Here is a 13,369-nt window from a genome sequence, read left to right as displayed (position 1 = left end):
TTTGTGTACACTGATGTAGTAACAGATTTAATTTAGTGCAGCTTTTGAGAAGTCTTTTGTGTTTCAATTTATACAGCTGCTATCCAGGCCTAAGCTGGCCAATCTCTCAGCCTTGAGTGTCTTGTCTGACTGATTCTCTCTCTTTTTTAGACTTTCTTTTTTTATTCAATATCAGTTTTAGATTCATAGCAAAATTGAGAGGAAGGTACAGAGATTTCCCATATTCTCCCTACTCCCCCTCCCCCGCACATGCATGGATTCCCTTGTTTTCAGTATCCCCCACCAGAGTGGTACATTTGTTAGAACTGATGAACCTATGTGGACTCATTATAATTACCTAAAGTCCATGCTTTACATTTGGGTTCACTCTTGAACTATGGGTATGTATGTATAATGAATGACGTGTATCCATCATTATAGTATCATACAGAGTATTTTCACTACCCTAAAAATCCTCTGTGCTCTGTCTATTCCCTCCTCCCTGCCTCCCCACCCTTTGTCTACTGCTGATCTTTTTACTGTTTCCATAGTTTTGCCCTTTCCAGAATGTCATATAGTTAGAATGTCTGACATTATAATATGCAGCTTTTTCAAATTGGCTCTTTCACTTAGTTACATGCATTTAAATTTTCTCCATGTGTTTTCATGGCTTGATAGCTCATTTCTTTTTAGTGCTGAATAATATTCCATTGTCTAGATATACCAATTTATTTGTCCATTTGCCTACTGAAGGATGTCTTGATGGCTTTCAAGTTTTGGCTATTATGAATACAGCTCCTGTAAACATCTGAGTGCAGGGTTTTTTTGTGGATTTAAGTTTTCAACTCCTTTGGGTAAATACCAGGGAGCATGATTCCTGGATATATAGTAACAGTATGCTTAGTTTTGTAAGAAACTGCCAAACTATCTTCCAGAGTGGTTTTACCATTTTACATTCCCACCAGGAATGAATGAGAGTTCCTGTTGCTCCACATTCTGGTCAGCATTCTTGGTGCTCTGAATTTTGGCCATTCTAATAGGTGTATAGTGGTATGCCATTATTGTTTTACCTGATGACATACGATATAGAGATTTTTTCATATGCTTCTTTGCCATCTGTATATTTCTTTGCTGAGGTGTCTGTTAAAGTCTTTGGCCCATTTTTAAATTGGATTGTTTGTTATCTTGTTATGGGTTTTAAGAGTTCTTTGTATATTTTGTACAACAGTCCTTTATCAGATGGGTCTTTTGCAAATATTTTCTCCCATTCTGTGTCTTGTCTTCTAATGATGCCATGGCATTGGCTTTCACAGAGCAAAAGTTTTAAATTTTAATGAAGTCCAGCTTATCAGTTATTTCTTTCACAGATTGTTCTTTTGGTGTTGTATCTAAAAAGTCATCACCATACACAAGATTATGTAGGTTTTCTTCTATATCTTTTATGTTTCTTCTATGTTACCTTCTAGGAGTTTGATAGTTTTGTGTTTTACATTTACAACTGATCCATTTTGAGTTGGAAGGGTGTAAGGTCTTTTACATTTTTCTTCAGATTTCTCCTTTGACCCATATGTTAGAAATGTATTGCTTAATCTCCGTGTATTTTAGAATTTTCCTATTATTTTTCTGCTACTGATTTCTAGTTAAATTCTGTTGTTGTCTAGAGCAGACATTGTATGATTTCTTTTAACTTTGTTAAGATGTGTCTAATGGCCTGGAATGTGGTCTGTTTTGGTGAATGTTCCATGTGAACCTGACAAGAAAGTGCATTCCACTGTTGGATGAAGTATTCTATAAATGTCAGTTATGGCTAGTTGATTGTTAGTGTTGAGTTCAATATGCCGTTACTGATTTTTCTGCCTGCTGGATCTGTCCATTTCTGTTAAGGGGATATTAGAGTCTCCAACTATGATAGTGGATTCATCTATTTCTCTTTATATTTCTGTCAATTTTAGTATCATGTAGTTTAGTTTGATATTCCGTTGTTAGGTGCACATGCATTAAGGATTGATTCTTCTTGGAGAATTGACTCCTTTATCATTATGTAATGCCCTTCTTAATCTCTGATAACTTTTCTTTGAAGTCTTCTGTGTCTGAAATTAATACAGCTCCACATGCTTTCTTTAGTGTTAGCATGTATATTTTTTGCCATCCATTTACTGTTAATCCATATGTCTTTATATATATATATATATATATATATATATATATATATATATATATATATTTAAAGATTTTATTTATTTATTTGACAGAAAGAGACACAGCGAGAGAGGGAACGCAAGCAGGGGGAGTGGGAGAGGGAGAAACAGGCCTTCCGCTGAGCAGAGAGCCTGATGTGGGGCTTGACCCCAGGACCCTGGGACCATGACCCGAGCCGAAGGTAGATGCTTAACGACTGAGCCACCCAGGCGTCCCATGTCTTTATATTTAAAGTGGGTTTCCTGTAGACAACATGTAGTTGGGTCTTGTATGTTTTGATCCACTCTGACCATCCCTTTAAATCTTTCTTTTTTTAAAAAGATTTTATTTATTTGACAAAGACACAGTGAGAGAGGGAACGCGAGCAGGGCAAGTGGGAGAGAGAGAGAAGCAGGCTTCTCACCGAGCAGGGAGCCCTATGCGGGGCTCGATCCCAGGACCCTGGGATCATGACCTGAGCTGAAGGCAGACGCTTAACGACTGAGCCACCCAGGCGCCCTCCACTCTGACCATCTCTATCTCTCAATTGGTGCATTTATATCATTGATATTTAAAGTGATTATTGATTTAGTTGGATTAATATCTACTATATTTGTTACTGTTTTCTATTTGTTGCCCTTATTATTCTTGTTTTTGGTTCTCTTTTTCTCTGTTTTGTGGTTTTGAGTATTTTATGATTTCATTTTCTCGCCTTTCTTGGCATGTCAGTTATACTTCTTTTGACTTTTTTCGATATACATTTATAACTGATCCAATTCCACTTTCAAATAACACTACACCACTTCAGGGGTGGTGTGAGTACCTTATAATAACAAAATTAATCCCAACTCCTCCCTCCCCTCCCTTGGATTATTATGTCATTTATTTCACTTGTGTATAAGCATGCATAAACATATGTATGACACATGTCTAAACATACATGATTGAATACATTGTTGCTACTCTTATTTTGAACAAACTGTTACGTGTTAAATCAGTTAAGAATAAGGAAAGTAAAAGTTTTTCTTTTACTTTCATTTTTTTCTTCTTAGACATTTTTTCTTTATGGATCTGAGTTTCTGACCTGTATTATTTTCATTTTCTCTAAAGAACTTCATTTAACATTTCTTGCAAGGCATGTCTACTGGCAACAAATTACTTTAATTTTTTATTTGTCTGAGAAAGTCTTTATTTCTCCTTTATTCTTGAAAGGTAACTTTGCAGGATTCAGAATTCTAGTTTGGTAGGTTTTTTTCTCAGTACTTTTAATATTTCACTCTACTCTCCTCTGGCTTGAATGGTTTCTGAGGAGAAGTATAGGTTTGGTGTATTTTTCTTCTGGCTTCTTTAAGGATTTTTTTCTTTCATTCTTTTTTTTTTTTTAGAGGGGTGAGGGGAAGAAGAAAAGGGAGAGCAAGAATCTTAAGCAGGCTCCATTCCCAGCATGGAATCCTATGTGGGGCTTGATCTCATGACTCTGAGATCATGACCTGAGCTGAAATCAAGAGTCAGACACTTAACTGACTGAGCCACTCCAGTGCCCCAGGATTTTTTCTTTATCTTTGATTTTTCTGTAGTTTAAAAGTTATATGTCTAGGTGTAATTTTCATGGCATTTATTCTGCTCGGTGTTCTCTGAGCTTCCTGGATCTGTGGTTTGGTGTCTGTCATTTATTTGGGAAACTTCTCTGTTATTATTGTTTCCAATATTTTTTCTGTTTCTTTCTCTTTCTTCTTCTTCTGGTATTCCCATGATGTGTATGCTACACCTTTTGCAGTTGTCCCACAGTCCTTGGATATTGTTTTTTTTTTGTCCCCCCAGCCTTTCTTTGCCTTAGAGTTCTGAAGAGTTCTATTGATTCATCCTCAAGTGCAGAGATTCTTTCCTCAGCTGTGTCTAGTTTACTAATCTCATCAAAAGCATTCTTAATTTCTGTTAACAGTGTTTTCAATCTCTAGCATTTCTTTTTGGTTCTTTTTTTAGGATTTCCATCTCTCTCCTTATATTGCTCATATGTTCTTGTATGCTGTTTACTTTATACATTAGAGCCCTTAGCGTGTTAACCATAGTTGTTTTAAATTTCTGGTCCTATAATTCCAACATCCCTGCCATGTCTGGTTCTGATGCTTGTTTCATCTCTCCAAATTGTTGTTTGCCTTTTAGTATATCTTGTAATTTTTTCTTGGACGTGATATACCAGGTAAAAGATACTACTATAAATTGGCCTTTGGTAATATGGTGAGCTATCTGGGGAGAGGAAGTATTTTATGGTCCTATAATTAGGTCTCCATGTTTTAGGGAGCCTACGTGTCTGGATTATGAGCTTCAGAAATGTTTTTTCTTCCCTCTTAGGTGGGAGAGGATGGTTGAGTGGGCTGGAGTTGAGTATTTTCCTTCTCCCACATGGAAGGCTAGAGTTGAGTGGAGTTGGGTATTTTCCTTTCCCCCAGGTCATTTAGGCTCTGCTAATACCTAGCAGGTTAGGATCCTTAACTAGCTTCCCCCAAGGACAGGCCTTGTTAGGAATAACAAAGTGTTCTGGTGTATTTTAAAATGGTTTCTTGGGGTACCTGGCTGGCTCAGTTGGTGGAGTGTGTGGCTCTTGATCTCAGGGTTGTGAGTTTGAGCCCCACACTGGGTGTGGAGATTACTTAAAAATAAAATCTTAGGGACTCCTGGGTGGCTCAGTCCATTAAGCGTCTGCCTTCAGCTAAGGTCATGATCTCAGGGTCCTGAGATTGAGTCCTGTATCAGGCTCCTTGTTCAGCAGGGAGCCTGCTTCTGCCTCTGCCTGCTGCTCCCCCTGCTTGTGCTCTCTCTTTCTCCGACATATAAATAAATAAAATCTTTATTAAAAAAAACAAAATCTTAAAAAAAAAAAAAAGGTTTCTTTTCATTCCACATGCCAGAAGCATAAGGGGATTTTCCCCATATTAACACTAAGAACTTGATTGAACTCCTGTAGGAAAATTCAGAAAAGTGTGAGGGCCCCTCTATGACTGGATACCCCTGGAGTTTTTAACTCTGAGTTGTCCATATTGAGCTTCCAGCAATTTGTCAACTAAGTTTAGGTTTTCCTGTCTGGTTTCGACTTGTGAGTCTCTGCTCTTATAAGCCATTATTCTCTGTATTTGCCTGTCTTTTTCTTTAATCGTGGGGGCAGTGGTTTGCCTTGCATCCTCCCTTGTCTTATGGATCTGAGAAGAGATGTTGGCTTTTCAGTCTGTTCAGCTTTTTCGTGGTTAGGATGGGGTGGCAACTTTCAGGCTTCTTACATGTGGAACTGGATAACCGCTGTTTCCCTTTTTATGTCTGCTGACTAGCTCAAGTGATGTCTTCAGTGTGGCTTGGTTTTCTTTTTTAAAAAATGCAAATGAAGTATATACTACTAAATAAAGATGTTAGGCCAGTAAAAAATTAAAGTAGAAGCAAATAGCGTTAAGCCTCTCTAAAGGCAGATGCCAAGAGAAACAATGTACTTTCCCCGCAGTCCTGATCTTTCCAATGACTAATTTTAAAAATGACATATTTGATGATTGTAAAAAGGAATATGAAGACTGAGGAGTAGCTTCTGGGTTTGGCAACAATAGGTCTTGGGTGGACTTGGCAGAAGCTATCTCAGTAGAAGCTTGACCACAGTGGGTTGAGAATTGAGCAGGATGTGAGAGAGTCGCCAGAAAAAATAAAGGTAACTTTTTCAAGTGGTTTGGCTGTGAAGGAAAAGAGGTAGAGCAGATGTCTCATGACTGTGGGTCAAGGAGGTTTTGTTATTATAATTTTAAGATAGGAAAGGGTTGAGCTGGTATGAAAAAGTGGATAGAGAGGGGAAGGTTGATGATATAATACAGGGCTGGTTAGTGAAGAGAATGACATCTCTGGAAAGGTAGGAAGGGAGGAGATTCAAGATTATTTTTAATAAGCACCAGTTATGTACCAGGCACTATTCACTGGGGAATACAGCATTGAACAAAGCAGACAAAAATTCCTGTCCTCAGAGAGCATATACTCTGGGGAAAACAAACATCTACTCTGGTGGGGATAGACAGAAAACAAAAAGGTAAATAAGTATAATATATGGCATTTAATATAACTAAATCTAGTGGTTCTTGGCACATATATATGTCATATATATATAAGTATATATATAGTAAAATATATATTAAAAATACCAGAGTATATAATACATAGTTGTTTTTTTTTTTTTTAACCATTTCATACTCTTACTAAATCTCTTATTTCATGAAGTTTTTCAGTTGTATATATGTGTGTGAATATTGGTTCACGATATTCAGGAGGGTTCCAAAATTTGAAAGCCACTGATAGAGGACAAGAAGGCATTAATATCCTTGTTGGAATGAGCAATAACACCTAGGCTAAGGAAAGAGAAAATGATGGGGTAAATACAGGCGAGTTTGGAGGTTTGGTGGTAGGGAGCTGAGGGACTTTGAAGGATGGTAAGATTTTGTGAGGAGAAATTAGGCTGGCAGAGATTGGAAGAGGAGGATGTCCAAGTCAGGGAATCTACGAACAAAGGCATGACCATGAAGTGAAGTAACTGAAAGTGTTTCGGACACAGTAAGTAATCCACTTGACTAGAAGGCAGTTCACATTATTGAATCTACCTTTGCATTTTCCATTCTAACTAGCTTCATGACATTTCTGCTATTGCCCGTCCTAATTTGGGCCTTGATTATTTCCCACTTAGAATAGTTTCATAACCAGTTTCTCTGTATCCAAATTCATTTTACTTGCTAATGCCAGTTAATCTTGATACGTTACTACTGCAATTTTTCCCCGCCACCCCCACTTAAAATAATAATTAAAAAACCCCTGATATTCTCTATTACCCCATTATACATTACATGTGGTAGACAATCATTTTTTGTATATGTGACTGCTTTTTGGAGAGTAGAGGGAAAGTTGTCTGGAAATGCAGGCTGGGGCCCTATTACAAATTTCTTTTTTTTTTTTTTTTTAAAGATTTTATTTATTTATTTGAGAGAGAGAGAATGAGAGAGAGCGAGTACATGAGAGGGGGGAGGGTCAGAGGGAGAAGCAGACTCCCTGCTGAGCAGGGAGCCCGATGCGGGACTCGATCCAGGGACTCCAGGATCATGACCTGAGCCGAAGGCAGTCGCTTAACCAACTGAGCCACCCAGGCGCCCCTATTACAAATTTCTTAAACCCTAGAATGAGGACACTCTTTTTGGAGATCCCCAAAACTACCTCCAGGTTTGATGATTTGCTAGGAGGATTCACAAGACTTAGCATATAGTTGTACTCATGGCTATGGTTTATTACATCAAAAGGATATAAACACAGTCAGCCAAAGGGAAAGGCCTGTGGGGCAAGGTCTGGAAGAAATTAGGTGCAAGCTTCCAAGAGTCTTCTCCTAGTGGAGTCACATAAGAAATACTTAATTTCTCCAGCAATGAACTGTGACAACAGATGTGAAATGTCTATTAGGGAAGCTCATTAGAGACTCAATGCCTAGGGTGGTGGGGGGTCGTGGTGGGTACATAGCTACTCTGCATAGCATGTACCAAAATTCTGGCCACGTAGAAGGAAACTAGGTGTTCAGCATAAACCACATAGCTTGTACATGGTACAAACAGTTTAGGCACAGTAAGTCACCCTTTCCATTTCTGGGAATGGTGGGAACCCTCTTGGAATCCAAGTTCTCAGCCAAGAGCCCACCTTGCAAGCAGACCTTTCTAAGGACACTAATCTCAGGCCTGCTATGCTAACTCTTTTCTGTACACTGTACTTAATGTGCTTCTATCAAGTGAAAAAGTGGCTTCAGGGGCTTCTTTGGAAATGGGGGTGGTACAGTTATAGAAATGAGGGAGATGTGAGGAGGGTGGGACTTTGTGCCCCCTCTCCCATTTTTCTCTTCCATAAATTTAGGATTGCATGGAAGGTTTTGTATGTAAAAAAAAAAAAAAGTGCTGCTGTTAAAATTATGTTTGATGTTTGAAAACCACTCCTTTAAACAATGAGATGAATTTTAAGAAAAATATTAATAAAATCACAGTTTGGATTTTAGCAAGATCATCTCTGTAGTTGATGGGAAGTATTTTCCAGATTGTGGTAGTGGTAAATTTGGGGCAATGGAGGTGATCAGAGGCAGGGAGCCCAAGCCAGAGATCATGAGAGCCCCAGGTAGCGTGGTAGCATGAGGAAGAGTGGGAGGGGATGGATTAGAGTATTTGCTCTACAAAGTGAGTAGTATTGTGATGGATGATTGGCTGAGGACCTGGTTGAAGAGTGAGATAGAAGTTTATTTTTTTACATAAAAATCCGGTAGGTGGCCCAGGGCTGGTTCGGCAGCTCAGCAATGTTGGAGAGCTTTGCTCTGCTTTGTTCAGCATTCTGTGGGCCTCGCCTTGCCAGGTTGGCTCTTCCAGCTGCAGGCATCACACTTACATTCCAGTTAGAAGAAGGGGAGGGAGGGGAGGAGGGCATGCCTTTCTCTTTAAGGGCATGTAGCAGAGCTGCACAGGTTTCTGCTCCCATCCCATTGGTTAGAACTGGTCATATGGCTGTGCCTGGCTGCTTGAGAGGCCAGAAGTGGATTATTTAACTGGGCAGCCTAGTACCCAGCTAAAACTTCTATTCAGACAGGAAGAATAGCTATTAGAAGACAGCCCTGCCCGCTCCCCAACACTCATGGCTTATTTAGGATTTTCTTTCCTTTCTTGGGAAAAAGATGGAAATAATATTGACTCTTAATTTTTTCCCCAGGGTATGTAATTTTTATATTACTGAAACAAAGGAGGTATTCAATGAAACAATGATAATGGTGGCAATGTATCTTTGCAAAATCTTTGACTCAAAGAAGGGCGCCAGCCCTGTCTAAAAAATGTGCCAGTTTGCTGCTATTTATTGTTGATTCTAAAAAATACAGAGAAAGATAGTAATATTGTAATAACTCTGTATGGTGACAGGTGGTAACTACACTTACTGTGGTGAGAATTGTGTAAGGTATAGAATTGCTGAATCACTGTGTTGTCCCCTCGAAACTAATATAACATTGTATATCAATTATACTTCTATAAAAGATGAACCATGAGAGACTATGGACTCTGAGAGACAAACAGGGTTTTAGAGGGGAGGGGGGAGGGGGGATTGGTTAGCCTGGTGATGGGTATTAAGGAGGGCACGTACTGCATGGAGCACTGGGTGTTATACGAAAACAATGGATTGTGGATCACCACATCAAAAACTAATGATGTGTGATGACTAACATAAAATAATAAAATTTAAAAAAATAAATATATATATAAAAGAATAAATAAAATAAAAATAGAACGGGAGTTACTTGCTCATTGCACCTGGCCCAGATAAGGAATAGTTATGATTGATCTTGCCATGGCCAATCATTTCTCTCCCAGGAGAGGCTAAAAAAAGGATCAGAAAACCTCACTGCTTTGAAACAGACACTCTGCTGTGTTTCAACTCTTTGTGTTCAACTTAAAAGTTATGGAAAAGGAAAGGAATCTTACAAGCATTGAAATCAGTGTGGTAATATCTGAATGCTGTGTGGTTTTGGATAGGGAATAAGGGGGCAGTAGAAAACCCTTTGTGATTAATCTCTGTCTCTGCCTTGGTACTCAAAAACCAGAATTAGGCTTACCTCAAAGGTGCCAGCCCTGCTGTGGGGAAGGATCTGATGAATCCAGGTGGCCCATTTAATGGAGTGGAGGCAAAGCAGAGACTCTATGGCAGGTTAGGTTTTCTAGAAGTGGAGTTACAATGATAGCTTATGGGTTTGGGGTTTACTCTCTTTTGTTAAAATGAGATGATTATATTCATTGAACAAAATGTGTTTTATCTTTCTATTATTTTTTTTAAGTAGGCTCCACGCCCAAGGTGGGGCTCGAACTCATGACCCTGAGATCAAGAGTCTCACACTCCACCGACTGAGCCAGCCAGGTGCCCCAAAGTGTGTTTTATTTTTATCAAAATGAGATTTACAATAACTGTTCACATATATATACTTTTACCTGAAAGGTTTTAATGTGATCATTAAGAAACATGTGGAGTACTACGAAATATCTTCATTTAAGGAACTCTAAAATTTTATATATATTTTTGTTTATAGCCTATACAGTTCAGACCCCTGAGATTATATCTCCAACTGCGGCTACAGAGGTTTATTCAAAAGCTTTGGCTGTTTGCCATGGACCACTGGACCACTATGACTTTCTGATCAACGCTCATGAGCTAAAGAATGATGAGAATCAAAGAAGAGTCATACAGTGTTTGCAGAAATTACATGAGGACCTTAAAGGATACAGTATAGAGGCAGGAGGCCTTTTTTCAAAGGTGAGTTTTGTGTGATATTAAAGATGGAATAGTTAAAAGTAAGCATTTTATAAAATGGATTAAATGCAGTTGGTACAATCATGAAACTGCTTGAAATTCCTCACCAGTTCCTTTCTTTTTTTTTTAAGATTTTATTTATTTATTAGAGCACGAGTAGGCGGGAGAGGGAGAGGCAGAGGGAAAAGCAGACTCCCCGCTGAGCAGGGAGCCCGATGTGGAGCTCCATCCCAGGACCCTGAGATCATGACCTGAGCCGAAGGCAGACGCTTAACCAACTGAGCCACCCAGGTGTCCCTCTCACGAGTTCCTTTAAAGAAGCTGTGTTGGATCCCTATTCCTGACCTCTTGATGCTCCATAGCTTTCTTTTACCTTTGGGGGGATTCAAATAGCTTCATATTTAGGTAATGATTGATGCTATCTAGTCTAAATGGAAATTGTACAATTTAAAAATTTCCCCTCCCTCTAGCTCAGGCCTGTCCCAGGATCAGCAGTGCAGAAGGTGGAGTGATTTGTTCTTCCCCTCTCCCTCCTCCTCCTGTGTCTGCTTGCCTGCCTTCTCTAGGGTCAGGATGAGAAGATGGAAATTAGAGCAAAACAGCAAAGTCTTAAGTGAACAGTTAAGGGCCTTTTGTGTGGTAGACACTGATATGCTAGTGCTTTGTTGAAGGGGCACACTGGTGGGTTCTTTTGGACTCCCCTGGGGACCTCCCCACTGCTCCACTTTTGGACCTCTTATGACTCTGGTTGAACACCTTGCACCACCGCATTCTGCCGGTCCCCCTTGCCCTTGCACTTAACCTTCTTGGGTGGACTCCTGTCAGGACAGCTCTACCCAGTACGCCTTTTATGGTGTCTCCTTAGGCCACAGGAAGCATAACATCTCCTCTCTCCAATCCCTGCTCCAGCTTCAGTCAGCCTCCTGGAGACCTGTGGCAAGTCCTTCCAGGGACATTTCCATCGCCGGCTTTGGTTACTGCCTGTGGGGTTTCCTCACCTAAACAAGCATCCCGCTGGAGAGGGGGATGCCCATCTCGTCATACACTCAATCCGAATCTCTTTGGACGCTTCCCTTGGGAGCCACCTGCTCTTGGCATGAGGTTTATCTGGGGGGATGCCACAACATTCCTTACTTACCTAACAGCTTTCTATCTTGATCGCTTTCTTCAGTTCCACTTTTTTTTTAGGGCTGTTTTTGCTTCTTTTTTTTTCTTAAAGTACTTCCTGCATGGATGTGACTAATACCTCTTTTTAGAATGGAGGGGAACTTGTTTCTCCTGTCCTTAGCTTTGAGCTTTTGCTGAAATTTTGAGAGAACAGGAAAACTCCCATTCCTTATCCCATTATAGAAGCTATTGCCATCAGTAGTGTCCTCTTCAAATTATGAGGGATGTTAATAGTAAGAAAAGTTGGAATATGATTCAACCAAAGAAACTAGTTTTCCTTTAATTGACTGGCCAACCATCCTCCCCCACGTACAAATGTTCTATTATTAGGAGGTCTTTAGAGGAAAGGTAATATATAACATATGTTAGTAGTGCTTGACTTAAAAACTCTAATCGAGGGCGCCTGGGTGGCTCAGTTGGTTAAGCGACTGCCTTCGGCTCAGGTCATGATCCTGGAGTCCCGGGATCGAGTCCCGCATCGGGCTCCCTGCTCGGCAGGGAGTCTGCTTCTCCCTCTGACCCTCCCCCTCTCATGTGCTTGCTCTCTCTCATTCGCTCTCTCTCAAATAAATAAATAAAAAATCTTTAAAAATAAAAAAAAAAAATAAAAAAAAAATAAAAACTCTAATCGAAGTAATTTTACTTTTCAAAAAGCACTTTAGATTATACTTACATAGTTTTATTTTTATAGAAAGAAAAATGCTGTCATCACATTAACATCTTTTGGTTAAATGGACTAGGGATTCATTTAGATTACGGAAAGAAATAGAGATTTAGAATAAGACTGCATATGCAAATAACAGTGAAGGGCATCTCTGTTACACAGCCAGGCCTCCCAGAGCCAGAGCCTGAGGCTTTGCATCAGTGGTTTTGAAAGTGTTGATGACTTGACTGGCAGGAGGCGCAGGTACCTGCCGATTCTTGCTCCAGTGCTCTGCCATTCATGTAATTTGCTTACTCTGTTCTTCCTTCCCCCACGTCTGTTTCCACTTCGGTTTGTCCTGCCAATTTATTAATTCTCTTCCTGTATCTGTGGTTTAAATTCCTCAGTAAGAATCTGATAGGAAACCCAATCACTTTATCCCTGTTTGAGCAGAGCTTTCATACCAGGTTTTTTGGAGGGCACTAGCCAGTGTAAAGATCTGATCTCTGCCTAAGGTACCATTCAGGGCTCCCATGATTCTGCTGGTTCCCTCAGAAGTAGACTGTGACTGTGGTGGCCACTGTGATTGGCCGGCCCAGTGTAATGGTTATAGGAACTAATAAGGAATTATCCCTTTTGATGGCCACCCTTTCTTCATCTTCCAGTATTTCCAAAAGTTTATAGGTGAGTAAAGAACTAAAAAGTTTGGAAAACGTAGACTGCTTATGTACTGTGTACCTAATTGTAGTTTGTATACAGATGGTCTTCCAAATAAAATGTGGGCTTGGTTATATGTCATAGCCAGCAAGCAGGATGTTTTACTTAACTGGGTTTTTGGTTATCAGAATGAAATTGCTTTCATGAATTTTCTATTTTGTTCTCTTTGTAGTCCTTTCCCTTTTAGAAATACAGTCCTTTTTTTCCCCCTCCTCCCCACTCTGTATCATCCCTAGGGCTCATCTTACTGTGATTGGTGAACTTACATCCAGTGAAAAGTATCCTTTAATCATTAATGTATCTGGTTGCCAATTCAACAACATTTTTTTTTTTCTCTTAAGTAATTATTTGGCTCTTCTC

General features: G+C 39.6%; 1 protein-coding gene across 2 annotated transcripts in view; it reads left to right on the top strand.

Annotated features, from left to right (window-relative positions):
• AFG1L (AFG1 like ATPase) overlaps positions 1-13,369 on the top strand; it is a 239,814-nt gene that overhangs the window by 29,583 nt on the left and 196,862 nt on the right. For both annotated transcript variants that reach the window (XM_078054909.1, XM_078054910.1), the window contains exon 3: positions 10,262-10,485. In XM_078054909.1, the coding sequence (XP_077911035.1) occupies positions 10,262-10,485 (224 nt within the window). The remainder of the gene's footprint in view (positions 1-10,261; positions 10,486-13,369) is intronic.

The sequence above is a fragment of the Halichoerus grypus genome, chromosome 9 (genome assembly GCF_964656455.1).
Source record: "Halichoerus grypus chromosome 9, mHalGry1.hap1.1, whole genome shotgun sequence".
Lineage (NCBI taxonomy): Eukaryota > Metazoa > Chordata > Mammalia > Carnivora > Phocidae > Halichoerus > Halichoerus grypus.
Note: the sequence above shows the minus strand (reverse complement) of the source record. Positions and strands in the feature narration are given on the sequence as shown.